General features: G+C 44.5%; 1 protein-coding gene across 3 annotated transcripts; it reads right to left on the bottom strand.

The window, feature by feature from the left end:
• Positions 1–2,938: 2,938 nt before the first annotated feature.
• Positions 2,939–14,740, bottom strand: Dnaja1 (DnaJ heat shock protein family (Hsp40) member A1). 3 transcript variants are annotated; one of them, XM_028884055.2, is made up of 9 exons: positions 14,610–14,740; positions 13,409–13,550; positions 13,093–13,270; positions 11,101–11,205; positions 9,335–9,562; positions 6,321–6,435; positions 4,915–5,030; positions 4,537–4,637; positions 2,939–4,134 (listed from the first exon to the last, which is right to left on the bottom strand). In XM_028884055.2, exons 2-9 carry the CDS (start codon positions 13,538–13,540, stop codon positions 3,916–3,918), a joined length of 1,194 nt encoding a protein of 397 aa, XP_028739888.1. In that variant the 5' UTR covers positions 13,541–13,550; positions 14,610–14,740; the 3' UTR covers positions 2,939–3,915. The 3 variants fall into 3 exon arrangements, with proteins under 3 accessions (XP_028739888.1, XP_028739889.1, XP_028739890.1); XM_028884056.1 differs by lacking the exon at positions 14,610–14,740 and adding an exon at positions 14,237–14,315; XM_028884057.2 differs by lacking the exon at positions 14,610–14,740 and adding an exon at positions 14,105–14,194.
• Positions 14,741–15,567: the final 827 nt, after the last annotated feature.

Raw genomic sequence — 15,567 nt, 5'->3', positions numbered from 1 at the left:
GCTAGGCTGTTCAAGAAAGTGAGGCCTTCTCCTAGGCTTTCCATTGATAAAGTCATTACTAAGTTTTACATTTTGGGCTAAGGCTGGAGCTCCATTGGTAGAATGCTTGCCTGGCATGCATGTCTTTTGATTCCCCAGTGCCACATACACTTGCATGCCTCTAATCCCAGGAGTTGGGAGGTGGAGGCAGGACTAGAGATTCTGGTTAGCTCTATGTGTCAAGCCTGGTCTACAAGTTGAGTCCAGGAAAGTCAGGGCTGCTATACAGAGAAACCCTGTCTTGAACTCCCACCCCCCAAAAAAGTGAAGTTTAAGGTCAATCTGGGAGGCTGTATAGGGAGAACTTGTCTGCCTCAAAGGGGAGAAAAAAAAGGTAAGAATTTGACAAGCTGGGAATATGCCTATAATCCCTGTACTCAAAAGGTGGAGGCGTAATCCGTTTTCAGATCAACTAGGGCTGTCTGGAAACAACAGGAACTGCAGCATGCTATACCAGGAAGCTAAGTAAGGGATAAACTGGTAATATTTTCAGTTGCTGGGACTATAGGCATGTACCACCATACTTGGAAAACAAGTACTAGCACACCACCTTTGTTCATCCTTCAGCTACTTTTGGAAGGAACTTGCAAGACTGGCCTTTCTTAAGGCCCTCGTAGTCAGCTTTCTCCAGGGCTGAAGGTAGGGATCACCCTCCCTGAGTAGCCCTCCTGTGCTGAGGCAGCATTAAGGCTGATGTCTGCCCTGGACACTCCCTTCTCATTGACGTGGCCAAATGGTGAGAACCTCCTTACATGTGGAGGTACAGGATGGGATCTGCTCAAAAGCTGCTGACATCTGGTGGCACCACCATTTTTAACCTTGCAACACCCCTAGCCCGAGGTTAAGGGCCCTGTAGTAGGGGCTAATGGAAGCTCAGTGCCTGGGACGTCATTATGAAAATTCAGTCAGGTGCCAGGGAGGCAGTCAGTCGTCTTGGTGTGGTCCACCAGACAATGCTGGTATTAAATTCCATCAGTGGTGTAAAATAAATGTGTTCTGTCCCCTACTTAAGTGGACAGTCATGATGAATGACATTTCGGGGTGATGTTTTAGAAATGCCAACAGTGGAATTCTCAGTGTGGTTTTCTTGCTTCACTGCTTATCTGAATCTTGCAGTCAGTTTTCTTCTAGGTTCAAGCTGACTCACATCTGTGAACCTTCTGTTAAACATTTACCTGGTGACTGGCCATGGTAATGAATAGAAGGCAGAGCAGCTCGACTGCAGTCTGCATTCCTTTTTTACTCTCTCAGTAGCTTCCCAGGCCCCACCCCGGCCCTACACAAACTAGTACTGAGACCCATCCAGCAAGCATATTCGTACACAGCATTCTATGTGATCTATTCAAGTAGGTGTTTTCATTTTTACTCTTTCCAAAGGTCCCCCCTAAATAAATGCTAAAGGTACAATAACTCCTGTACTGTACAGCTTGTTAGCATCCCACATGTGAAAAGCTTCAAGTACAGTATGTTCAAGGTGGCATGCTTTCCTGGTTTAAAATGCTCAACAGCAAGCCGGATGTAGTGTTGCATGCCTTTAATCCTAGTACTTGGCAGGCAGATCTCTCAGCCTGGCATACATAGTTCCAGGACAGCCCAGTAAGACCCTGTCTAAAAAACACTACCTCAGTGGCAAAGCCTGACATATAACTTGCCAAGTTTGTTTTTTGAGTCAGGGTTTCTCTGTAGCTCTGGCTGTCCCGAACTCACTTGCTCTGTAGTCCAGGCTGGCCTCAAACTTGAGATCCACCTGCCTCCCCACCCCCACCCCCAAACTGGGACTAGAGGCATACACCACCACCTAAAGTCACAGCTCAGGTCACCAGAATTATGCTTTTACCAGCTCAGTCACCTCCCTGGCTTGTTTTGTTTAGTGCTAGATGTAACCAAGCTGCTGTAAGTCTTAACTGTGGTAGATTGCTAAAATCACAACACTATCACCAGTGATTATTTGGCTTGACAGCAAATTCGAACCCAATACAAATCCCAAGCCTTATCCTGCCCTCGGCCTCCTAAATACTGGAACTACAGTCATGTGCCACTGTGTTACCTGGCTGCCCTAGGTGATTAATACAACTTTATCCCCAGTCTTCAGCCTCAGCTGCACAATCATCTGTTCAGGCCACTACATACATCCCAGCTGTATCCAAACCCATGCAGGGTAAGGCCTGATCAGTGTTAAGTTTCCTGGGCAGTTCCATTCACAGCCAATACTGAAAACCAAAGAAACACTGAAGACTTGGGAAACCTTTCTATACCAATCTATGCCATTGGATGTTTTTGTTTTTTGACAGGATTTCTGTATGTAGCCCTTGCTGTCCTGGAACTCACTCTACAGACCAGGCTGGCCTTGAAGATCTGCCTGTCTCTACCTCCCCAGTGCTGGGACTAAAGGCATGTGCCACCACACTTCACCAAATTGAGTTTTATAGTGTTTTGCTTGCATGTATGCCTGTGCATGGTGCCTGAAGTGGGTGTCCGATCCCCTGGGACTTCAGTTGCAGACAGATAGGAGCCACTATGTGGGTGCTGGGAACTGAACTTGGGTCTTCAGTTAGTGCTAACCATTGGGCCATTTCTCTCACCCCCAGGCATTTTGCTTTTTAATTCAAATGTTCTCCCCACGAAGAAAACCTCCGTCGACTTCCAGATTGGAAATGTGTTTAAGTTTCTGATTACAAAAGATGTGGCAGACCCACGTACAGATTGTACTGGCATGAAGTTCACATATTCTTACCCGGGGGGTGGTGGTGTTCTTTTCTGACTTGGGCTTAGACCTATAGTTTTACTCCCTACCCATATATATTAATCATTTGCACATTCCAGGAACAAAGTAATAATCGAGTTATACCTAAAAGCAAAGCTTTGAACTGAGAAAAAAGGCCTGCAGTGACACACTGGAAACACTTTGTAATCAGTATATTAGGAGACAGTCATACATTTCAGTTAACTGCTTAAATTCGGATATCCAGATTTAAGCATGTGAACATGTGACTTTAAAACATACAACAAAGCTATTCATAATTTGCTATATACTACCAACATTAAATTGCAGTTACGTAGAAGCCTAAGTCAAATAGCAAGCCTGTAACAGACCCAAGGAACGCCTTTCCTGGATTATACATGCAAATCACTTCTTCACATACAAGGTCTCTTCACTTCAATTTGTAAATTACTTGGGCTTTGGAAGTTACTGCCCAAGGGCTTATCATGGTTGAAAAGGGAAGAAAGGTGACCATGTTTTCTAACTGGGTATATGTCTATATGTATATATACTTTGAAAAGATGGCACAGCAGAAGGGACTGCAATCTAGAAGAGCAAGCCCTTAAGCGGTAGCTTACGATAAACTTCTTTAGGAATGTATCATTTCTATCACTAACAACAGGCGGAATTATGTATTATGCCACCTTCTAGTAATGGCTGAGGCAATACAATGCAAAGGCATCACAATTAGTCCACTTCATACAACTAGACAGACCAACATGTCACTACTATTTGTTTTCTTTTTCTGATTACCATTAAATACAGAATTTTAATTCCACAGCTTAACAATTAAGGGTCATATAACACATACCTAGCTTGTCAGTCTAATGTACACAGCTATTATCAGTTACACAAGATATGACCTAACAGATGCTAGGGAACTTTTTAAAGTAGTTTTTTTTTACAAGTATTAAACTTCATCTTGCACATTGAAGTCATCATACATACAGGGCAAAGTCAGAGCTTTTATATTTGTGTTTATTCTTCATTTAACTTTTAAAACACTACTATAGTTGAATATTAAAACAAAAACAATAGCCAAGTAGTGAGCATATTATGATTACAGTCCTTCCCACATTCACTACTGCATATAGAATGACAGAGTAACTGGCCCATTAGGAGGTCTGACACTGAACGCCACCTCTGGGGTGATGTTCATCGTCCTCATATGCTTCTCCGTTATAATGCCGCCGTCTTTCCTGGTTCGGATCAAAGTCCACCAGTTCTACCTGATCCATTTCATCAGTCTCTTCTACTTCCTTCCTTTCAGGAAGGAGTTTTTCCAGCAAGGAGAGTTTATCAGGAGAGAGAAAGCCGTTTTCAGGAAAGTTCACCTGGAAAAAAAAAGAAAGAAACTGCAGTTAAGTTTGATCTTATCATTAGATCCTTTAAGTACACTGGAACTATTTCCCTCAGAAAAACATGTAGTCACCCATTTCTTTCGTTATTTTTTATTTTTTTCAGACAAGGTTTCTGTGTAGTCCTATTGTCCTGGAATTTGCTCTGTAGGCCAGACTGACCTTGAGTGCTGGAATGAAAGGTGTACTTTACCCAATCCCCTCAAGTGCTAGATTACAGGGGCACACCACCAAGGCCAGATGCTAACAGAAGTTAACTGTCATAGTACCAAGAAGTATCTGGTTTTCCAATTCTTCCTGAACAAAGGTAAATGAATTTGGTACATTAGATTTTAGTAAGTTAACCATTTTTGAATGTTCTTGAGCATTACAGCTTACCTTAAACTCAATGATCAGACGTCCTTTTTCATATGGCCGACGGTATATTGGCATACCTTCGTTTAGCACACATTTTATATCTCCATGCTTGACAATCTGACCTGAAGATGTTCAAGCCAAATTCTTTAAGTATGGTCACAGTTACATAAGGCAAAAACAACAAAACAAAACAAAAAGCAGCACACACAGAAAACACCTCCGAGCTAACTGGCCCAACAACCCTGCTGCCTTCATTTATGGCTTTTCTAAGAGGTAGCCGACATTTATCCAAGGCCCTGTAATTTCATTTCAGCCCTAGGAAGAACATCTAACCAAAGGACAGGACAACACTTTTCCCCTCAGAAGTCCAAACAGGAAAACAGGTTCCTCTAGTTATACCTGGGTGAGAGGTGATGACTATGGTTCGGTTGTCAAGAGTGGATATTGGCTTCTGGAAGCCGCACAAGGCTTCAACCAGCTGTATGTCCATACACATGAAAAGGTCTTCTCCTCGTCTACAGCAACGCAAATATAAGGCACAGTTACATATGATTTCAAATCACCAAATGATACACACAGTGGGCAAACTTACCATTTTTGGAAAACAACCGAAAAGCTGAGCTAGCAAATTATGTGGAAACAGCCAGCTGTTTGCTCCAACAAGCTATAAAACCTTACCACAGAGCTCTGCACACAGTGGTGTAGGCCTATACTGCCAGGTAGGAGGCAAAGGGCAGAAGATCAAGGCAGGCCTGCTTTGGTCTTAAACAATTTTAAATCTACGGCCCCTCCCCCTCCAGACGGGGTTTCTTTGTGTAAAAGATCGGGCTGTCCTAGAACTCAAGAGAGCTCTGGGACTAAAGGGGTACACCACCACTGCTGGCTAAATCTGGTTCCTTTTATTTTTATTTTTTTTGGAGCTGAGGATCGAACCCAGGGCCCTGTGCTTGCTAGGCAAGCGCTCTACCACTGAGCTAAATCCCCAACCCCTAAATCTAGTTTCTTAAATAGGGGAGAGAAAAACAAACCACACTGACGCTAAAGGAAGCCAACACACATTTGGAAAACAGGAACCAGTGTAAACCGAAACAGACCTGGGCTGGATCTGATTATTTATGCCAATTATGACTGTTTTCAAGGGACAGTAAAAAGTTCTCTGCTAATATGTGTTAATGCCTACTACATCATGACAGCATCTTTTAACAGTTAGCATTCCCTCAAGTTTATACTTCTTTTCCAACATAGATAAACACCTGTGAAATATCCTTTCCTAAACAAGTCTCTTTCACACACTGTCCCCATAACCCACCTCCAAGTCAAAATTGGAAATCTTGTACTTCAAGATACAAATTCAGTACAGCAGACTTGAACATTGTATATATACTTAACAGAGCCTCAATTTTAGTTTCTTATTGAGATAGTTTGGGTTATTTACACATAAGACAACTAAACTCAGCATGAACCAAGGAAAGGAAATTAGTGAAGGGCATTTCTTTGAATTGACTGTGCAGAGACTGAAGAGGTGGGGGAGGCAGCAAGGTTTTCTCTATGGCTTTCTCCAGCTGTCTGCTATTTACACTCAGAAAACATCTAGTCAACAATTTAGTTTTAAGACAAAAAGCTAAGATCTTGATTCTACTTCCAGCCACTTAGAACTGTAGAGGTAATGCGCTTCTATAGGACACACTGCAGCTGTTACACATACCTAAGTTATTTATTCTGTGTTCTAAGAGAAAATGAAAGCTCACTTAAACTAGAACTCAACAAGCATGCAAAGACAGTGTGAGAGAGTGATTAAGTCTTACCGTGTAAAAACAGCATGGTCCTTCTGGTCTAACACAATGATAATATCCCCTGGCTCCAGTCCTGGTTCTTGGTCTCCTTCACCATGGAATGTTATCTTCTGACCATCTTTCATACCTAAACACAGAATGATTCTGTACTTTTACTGATATCAGACACGAAGGTCAAGATCATAAAATCTATTAAAACACAAGTGTGGTCTGGGGATGTAATTCAGTGGTACAGCATATGCTGAGGCCTTGGGTTCAATCCTCAATACAATTCTTACAAGGTGTCCTTCTGACCTCTACATGTAGGCCAGTATATGCATGCACATAGTTTTGTTTTGCTTTGTTTTAAAGCATAAAGTCTTTGTGGATGGCAAATACCACAGAAATGACTTAATCCAGTCCAATTGGTACTGAAGCAGGCTATTAAACAGTAGGTGATACAACTCTCTACAAAGAATCAAGTTTCTAATCTCAGAAAAAATACCTACTTAGTTGCATATCCATCCTAAGTCTCAACTTTCCCAAAGAGACATTTCATTCAAGCAACTGAGGATTAAAAATGCCCATGCTGGAACCAAACTGGCACCTGGCAAACACTATAACCACTAACTTAATTATTTCTATTGGATAATAATCTGTAGTCACTACCATTAAAGTGAGCAGCAGTGTCAACTGCCTTTTTTGTTGGACCATCAGTATTTCTAGTAAGAAAACTAGGTTTATTTAAAAATCCACAATTGAGTACTCGTCCCTCAAAGCCTCGCTCGGTTCTCATTTTCCCTCTATGTTCTTTCTGCTCAAAAACTACAATAAAAACTCATCATCTTTTGCAATAGGTAGACAATTTTTTGTGGTAGACAATTACCCAGTACATGCAAAGGCCCTGGGTTTGGTTTCTACTAGCCTGGACTCATTAAAAACAAAAAGGTGCTGGCCAGGTGGTGTCAGCTTTAATCTCAGTGCACAGGAGGCAGAGGCAGGCAGATCTCTGAGTTCAAGGTCAGCCTGGTCTACAGAGTGAGTTCCAGGACAGCCAGTCTTGAAAATCCAAATGGCAGCTTTTTATTATTGGATACTATCTTAGCCCATGCAGTTGATATGCAAAATACTGAGTGTTTTTCAATAGAGCAAATGTTTTTTAAACGGTATGTATTTGCTGAGATTCCTACCTGTGTCTAATTCAGGCCCACACACTTGAGTTTAATAAAGTTCTAACCTTTTGTGGTGTGTTGTACCCATGTATACTTGTTCATGGAGGCCAGCAGAGAAGTCAGGCCTCCTCCTGTCTCACTGAACCTGGAGTTAGCTGGGCCCAAAGCCCCAGTGATGCTGTCTCGACCCCTAGACCTCCAGGGCTGGAGTATACAGACTAGCATATGGCCATACCTAGCATTTCCCCTTTGGAGCTGGGAATCTGAGCTCAGGTCCTCATGCTTATACAATCAGTGTTATCTGCTGAGCCCAGGGCCCACATTTGGGGGGCAGGCTTATGATCCCAGCACTGCTGAGGCACAAGTAGTCTGGGCTACATACTGAAACCCTGTTGAAAAATGTTAAAAACTTAAAACAGTGGCTGGGCAGATATCATGGTCTATGCTGTGGCCTGAAGCTGTAGATGTATGTACATGATCCCAGCTGCATCGGAAGGCCTTGTCTGGGTCCACTGCCCTACTGCAACCAGGAGCCCTGTTCATGGTCTGTGCTGACACCAGAAAGCATGTGGAAGCCCATGATCCACTCCTAAAGGCCGAAAAGAGCAATAAGCTATGTTGGTAGTGATAGCAATGATTGCAGACGCAGTTGAGAAAGAGGGACATGGAAGACTTCTGTGACAACCTCTTATCACCCCGTCCCCCAAATAGTAACAGCCTTAACAAGAAGCCATTGAAAAGAAATCTTAAAAACTGTGTGATAGGATGCTGAAATGTCACTCTCCATAATAGATGGCTTCCAGCAGAGGTGCAAGAACTAGGTTCCATTGATAAAAATATGCTGGGGGGGGGCACTTAAAAACCACTTTTTTTTTTGTTATTGTTTTTGAAGACAGGGCTCTCTGTGTAGTCTTGGCTGTCCTGGAACTCGCTCTGTAGCCCAGGCTGGCCTGAACTTATACCTGTCTGCCCCTGCTTCCTGAGTGCTGGGATTAAAGGCATGTGCCACCACTGCCCGGCCCCCAAACCATTTTTACTGTACTCTTAACTCGAATGAGAATTAACTGTACTACCCACCTGTAATCCCAACAGTTGGGAGGTGGAGGCAGGAGGACCAAGAGTTCATGGTCACCCTTAGCTACACAAGTCCCATCCTATCTCAAAATAAACAAGTTATTCAGTCAAAGGACAAGGTTTGAGGCCAGCCTCTGCAACGCAGAAAAAAATCCCCATCTCACTAAGAGAAAGACATTTTTATTAAGCTGAAGAACCAATTAAAAAAAGGAATGATATTCACACATACTCTTTAAAGATGTGTTATACTGGACTGTAACCCCTGCACATGTAAGAAGCTTATCCTCACACACATCGTTTGTTCTTCCTTAATTCCTAAGAATGTACACAGCATAATTCTTTGAGACAGGATAATTACACTTCAAAGAACTGATTTTGGATAAAATGTTCTTTAATTATTGCCACTTAGCCAGAAAGACTACTCTTACACACTAAGACACTTAGGATCATTCATCTAATCTAAAGATAGTTTTAAAAATAATCGTAAGTGAGGGACAGGTTGCTAAGACCGCACACTCTCTAGAATTATTGGCAGTTGATGTTTACTGGAGGGAGTCTGGTTCTTTGACGGTGTAGCCACTGACAAACTGCCTCTGTTCCAGTAAATGTATAATCCCCACTTATGCTCATGCAAGTGCTCCTAACCTATTTAAACTCATGCATCACAACCAACCCTACCACAAGATGATGAAAACTGATGGGAAGGGCTACAGAAGATAATGAGGGATGGGGTGAAAATTACCAAACTCATTATACACCATGAATAAAACTGTCAGAATAAACACATGAATCAGAACTCACCTTTATCAATATGAACTTCTAAAATCTTCTTCTCTCGCACTATCTTTCTTCCATTGCAGCTTTTACACCTGTCTTTAGGACTGATGCGTTCTCCATGACCCTGGCACTCCATGCACACCGACTGAATCTGCTGAACCATTCCTGGTCCGATCTGATGAATCCTTATTTGCATGCCAGTCCCCCGACAGTTGGGACAGCACTCTACTGCTCCTTTCTTACCACCCCGGCCTAGAGTTTCAAAAGAAACTTATGTATGAACTTAGCAGCAGACAGAATCTAACCCCTCAGTATTTTCAAGGCCTTGTGGACTGCTGTCCTAAAATGTACAAATTCAGACTCTAAAAGGAGCCATTTCAAAATCATGAGTTTTCTAAAATATTTTCTTTGGAAGTTTGAAAGGAAAAGAAACAAAAACAAGGTAGGCAAGCTGCAAATCTCAGCAGCTGCCAGGAGGGCGAGAAGTCTTGCCTTTTGAAATGGTTCAACAATGAAGGTCAGCAAGCAATTGTGTGTGTGGAGAGGGGGGATGAGGGCATGACAATTTCTAGACATGAACATGCCCAGGAGTGTCAGAGCATGTATTCTTAGGATTTTGGTAGAAACAAAGGGGTGGGAAGAGGAGAAGATATAGGAAGGGAAGGCAGGGCCTAATGAGATGACTCTGGCTGCTCTTCCGGAGGACCTGGGTTTGATCCCCAGAATCAACATGGTGGCTCACAACCCTCTTTAAGTCTAGTTCCAGGGGATATGATGCCTTCTTCTGGCCTCCATAGGTACTGCATGAAGCAGTACAAGAGAGATAACACAGGTAAGGGATGGGGGTGGGGTGGGGTGGGGTGGGGTGTATCATGCCTTTCCAGTTAGAGCTCAAAGTAGGCAGGCCTAACAGTGAAGATCTCTGCCTGCAAGCAATTGCAGAATTTCACTTTCTTGAGAACACTTTAAAGGAGCAGTGAGCCAGGAAGTAACTCCATGACTGCCTGCACCACAATCTTAAATTAATGTGTTCCTACATCACATTTTTTTTCCCCTTGAGACAAGGGTTTGCTGGCCTCACCAAGCCTGACCAACCCCAGTTTGATCTTTTAATGCCTGCATGGTTGAAGAAGAAAACCGATTACAAATTGTCTTCTCATCTCCCACATGGACAACACAGCATGCACAAACATATACAAAGTGTTTTTTTTTTTTTTTTTTAAAAGTGCTACTTAGGATCTATACAAGATTGGGCCCATCAACATTTTTTCTTTGAGACAGGGTTTCTCTGTGTAGCTTTGTGCCTTTCCTGGAACTTGCTTTGAACTCACAGAGATCCGCCTGCCTCTATCAACATCTTATAATAAAGGGAGGAGCTGATGTCAAGACCTCACCCCTGGAGAGACCTTTTCTTCTGTAACATAGCCACTGACTAAGGTGCCTGTCCTTTGTAAACACTTCCTCACCCATAGTCCTGTAAGCGACTCTAAAGGACTCACTGGGCCATCAAAACAAAGGCATACAGAAGAGTACACTAAGGAATAGGAGGGGTTCAGTGGATGTAGAACAGGAGAGCATCAAACTGTCACAACAAAGCCATTATGAGTTTTTCTTGGTGGAAGGCTCAGGTGCTTTTAATGTAGCATCAATTTTGTCTATCCAAAGTTAGGCATGGGTAATCCCAGAACTTAGGCTGAGACAGAAGACACAAGTCCAAGGCCAGCCTAATGACCAGTAATACCTTATCTCAGAAACTATTTAACAACCCGCCAATAAGAACCCTTCCTTACCTTCACATTTGTCACAAATCACATTCTTCTGAAGAGCCAGTTTTCTTGTTGCACCATTATACAAGTCTTCCAAGGTCACCGAGAGCTGGTGCACAACGTTTTTACCTGTAACGAGACACTGCTCATTAAAAACCTGTGTGTAATGTCTGTTGAAGACACTGTAAAAACGAAAAAGATAATCAAAGACCAGCCTCATCCTGTGTATCTGTTGAGTTATACCCACATACAACATTCACCCAATATTTGATTCTCAAACTGATCTAATCCTAAGAGGCCCTCTTAGAAATGCAACAATTACTACTACCTTAAAAGTCACTCAATGTTCAGGCACATTTCACAATAATTCAAAGCACGTATCCCTTTGAAGGTTTCACTTACTAGGCATTAAGCAACATGGCCAGTTACTTCATCCAAACAGTAAATTCTTTCTAATCAAGATTGGCTGGAGATTGAAACAGTAATTCCTACTTCTGTTTCAATAGTTTTTACTGCCAGGCTATCACTGGTTGTTTCAAATGATAAATTTCTTATGCCCATTGTAATAGAATAGAACTTTCTGTAACAATGGACACATTTTATGTGTTCAATATAGCAACTACTAGTCACAATCACTGGACACAATTTTAAGTGTGTTGGCTACCTCAGCTGCAGAGAATTTTTCCCCATCTTAAATTAATCTCAATTTAAAGATCCACATCTGGCTAGTGACTACAAAGGAATGTCATGTATAATTTACCTACTGCAATGGGAAGTAGGTGGTTGAGATCACATAAGGACAACCAGGCTATGGAAATAAAACCACTCATCTATGGTTAATAAGTTCCTAGCTAGTGATCCTTCCACTAGGACTCTACCCACACAAGACAGCACTGAGTGGTTGGTTAACTGAACAGCTTCAATCCTTTCTGAACATCACACCTAAAGGAACATTTACTTTTTTTGGTTTTGTTTGTTTGTTTATTTATTTATTTATTTTTAATTTTCCAGAACTGAGGACCGAACACAGGGCCTTGCGCTTGCTAGGCAAGGAGTGTTCTACCACTGAGCTAAATCCCCAATCCCGGAACATTTACTCTTAAACAAGGTGTTAAGCGTTATCACATCCTTCTGTTTTTAGCTTCACTTTGGGTTTCCATCATCTAAACATGTGAGTAGGCTATCTAAACTTTGTATACAGAGCACCAGAAAAGAAAAACAAAGCTTCTGGAAACTGACCAAGTATACTTTCCAAAGCAGCAGCAAGCCAAGAAGGCTAGTGGGAACTTTTCAGGAGCCCATACCATCCTATGGCTAACAACACAAGGTGAGTGTGATATACACATTTTCTTTCATTTTAATTTGTGTGCATACATATGTGAAAGCCCAGAGGCCAGAAGAGGTTATCAGATCCCCTGGAGCTGGAGCTACAGGCAGTAGGGAGCCACTGGATGTAGGTGTTGGGAAAGGAAACCTGGATTTTCTGCAAACAACACTGAGCCATTTCTCAAGGCCACAGCTGAAAAACACAGTAAACAATTTCTCTAAGTCTTCCTAAACCTTTAAAAGGGCAAAGTGAAATTAAATGGCCTACCAATCTGTTGTGTGTGCAAACTATATTGAGAATGAAGTACTATTTTGACCTCCAATACTATCTTCCCAAGAAGTCTGTCCAGCCCATGGACAACTTTTTTTTTTTTTGTCATCTTTAACTGAAAAAGGTCACTGCACTTAACACTGTGTTCTAGGGGCAAGGACCCAAGACATGTAAGTGCTTAGAAGCCCAAGTTACTGCGCTTTGTTACCTTACTGTCTGGGAATCTGTGGAGTTGGATATACCCACTAGATTGGCTTAGCTATTTTGAGTACACAAAAATCTCAATTATAAATGACACCAGAAATCAGAGGCAGTTTATGGACAGAGTTTAACATTATACCAACATGTAAACAAGCACTTAATGTAAATTCTCAGTCTTTCATCAGCAGTACTTCGTTCTGCTGCTAGATTTTTCTTACCTCTCCTTTCTCTTTGCATCCTTCCTCCTCCTCCAAAGAACATATCAAAGATATCCATGGGCGAGCCAAAACCACCACCTGCTCCGCCCTCTTTAATAGCCTGTTCGCCTCCTTTGTCATATAATTCCCTTTTTTTGGAATCAGCAAGAACTTCATAAGCTTGAGAAATCTGTTTAAACTGTTTCAAAAAAAGAAATCCCATTAGAAATAAGCGTCACAAAGCACAGCCACTGTATTAGGACGACCTTGACTTTCAGGCACCATCAGAAATATACACACACGGCAACACTGCTGAGCTGTCTGAGAATGTACTTGCCTTTTCGCCTTCATTTGGATTCTTATCAGGGTGGTACTTCAAGGCCAATTTTCTGTATGCCTTTTTCAGTTCTTCCTGGGTGGCATTGGGTTTGACCCCCAAAACATCATAGTAAGTGGTTTCTTTCACCATTTTTCACAGCCTGAAATCAGAAAAACTGGTGTTTTAAATTAGCTTTTAATTTTGTTCAGCCAATTTTAATTTTGATCACCAGCCTCTTCTTTCTGCGCTCTGGGTCAAAGGTGTGCGCCACCAAGGCTGGCTTTTAACTACCACAACTAAAGCAATCTGTTCTTTGCTGTATAAAGAACACAGCCTTCCTAACTTCTTATAAGCTAGCAATCCCTGGTAGGATTCGGCTGCAAATCCTAACAGACTAAATATAAACATAAATTTCGGGGAATTCGAAAGCCTTTCTAGCAGCTGGTTCCTACTCTCCCGCACTAACACATGTGTAAGCGGGCTTCTTCCGGTTTCCTTTCCCCCAGAGGTTGTGCGAGTAGCCCAAAGCAGCAGTGGACGGTCCTGTCCACTGGTTAGCACACTACCACGGCCTTAGTACATCTGATAAGGCCATACACTCGCCGGAAAGACACTGGACTCCCGGGGCTGGAGGAGTGGCTTAGGAGCCCAGCTGCGGGGAGCAGGTGCCCCGGCCCCGCCGCCGCCGCCATCCTGCTCCTGCTCGCAGCTTACCCACTTTCGTCCCCCAGGCCCGCCGAGCGGACTCGCCCTCTGGGTTTCCCCGGCACCTGGCGCCGACCGTTAGAGGTTTCCTTCCTTTCTCCCTCCCACCCAGATCGAACAGGCGGCGGGGGAAGGCCGGACCTCAACAAAGAGAGGGAGGAGAGCCAGGACAAGCGCAAGCCGCAGCCTCCGCCCGGCTCCTCCCGCAGCCCCTCACCCCTGCCTCGGTCCGCGCGTGCGCGGCGCTGCCCACCCGGCGCGGGCGGCGGGGCCAGAGGGGTGCACACGGAGAGGCGTCCGGGGCGGGCGCGGAGCCGGCTCGGGCCTTGGGCCTCCTCGTGGCGTGCGGGCATCCCGGCGGCCTTCCGAGGACCGAGTCCGGCTCGGGGAACCCGCAGCCCCCGCCCACGCGGGGCCGGCCAACCGCCTCCGGCTGCGGCTCCCCCGGCTGGCTGGCTGGCGCCGGGGCCGCACGCCGCGGCCGGCCGAGGGAAGCCCGAGGGCCGAGACTCACCGGTGAGCGGGCGGGCGCCGGAGAGCGGAAAGAGGAGCGTAGCACAGCGCAGCTCGGGCAGACGCTGCCCCCTCCACCTCCCGCCGAGCGTTCTGGAAAGTTCCGCCCGGCCCGCCGCAGCCGACCTCTTTTGTAGCCGAGCCCGGGCGCGTCACTCGCCGGAAGTCCCGCCCCACGCCGCTGCCACCGCCCCTCGGTTACCTGGGCAACGGCGCGGGGGCGCCGGGGCGGCGGCGCCCAAGGGCCTTGTGTGGGTGGACTCAAGCCCGGTTGCCGAAGCTCGTGGAATCTTCTAGAGGCTTTTCTTGACTGTGAGGGCCCAGAGTGCGGAAGTCTTGAGGTGGAGAGGTCACGTCCCCGAGCCGTGGGCTTCCGAGGCTGCTCCGGTTCCCAGCGCTGGGACCTGTGCCGCAGGCGCTGTGCGGAAGGGGATCTGTGGCCACCCCACCCGGGGAGCCTGATTTTCAGCAGCCCCTTGTTTCTGAGCCCTGCGGGCAAGAAATGCTGAGCAAGGCCGGCCTAGTCCCCAGACCGACCTTGCAGGCTCTGGATCTGGTGGTTTCACCCAGTGCACATCTGTCAGAGCCTCTTGGACGAGCCCAGGCTTCAGAACCTTCTGGCTCAGAGCCTCGGGCGGCGGAGGGAGCCTGGGACTGCACCCAACAGGGAAGCGTTTGCAATGCCTCATGCAAACCTAGGGCCCTGGACTCCTTCCTGGTCAATCTAACACCCAGTTTGGCTGAAGAGTAGCAGCAAAAAAAAAAAAAAAAAAAAAAGAAAGAAAAAGAAAAAAGAAAATTAATTCTATAGCTAGTTATTTTAATTTTCTGACCATCTTGAGGTCTAGTCGGCGAATCAAAATCTGTAGTTGGCAAAGTGAATCTTAGACTTTCAAAAGAAAAAAAATGAGAAATGGAGTGTATTTTTCTTATTCAGTAGCCCAATTGAGAAACGTCAA

This window comes from Peromyscus leucopus, chromosome 2, assembly GCF_004664715.2.
Source record: "Peromyscus leucopus breed LL Stock chromosome 2, UCI_PerLeu_2.1, whole genome shotgun sequence".
NCBI lineage: Eukaryota > Metazoa > Chordata > Mammalia > Rodentia > Cricetidae > Peromyscus > Peromyscus leucopus.
This window is presented reverse-complemented; position numbering and strand designations above follow the sequence as displayed.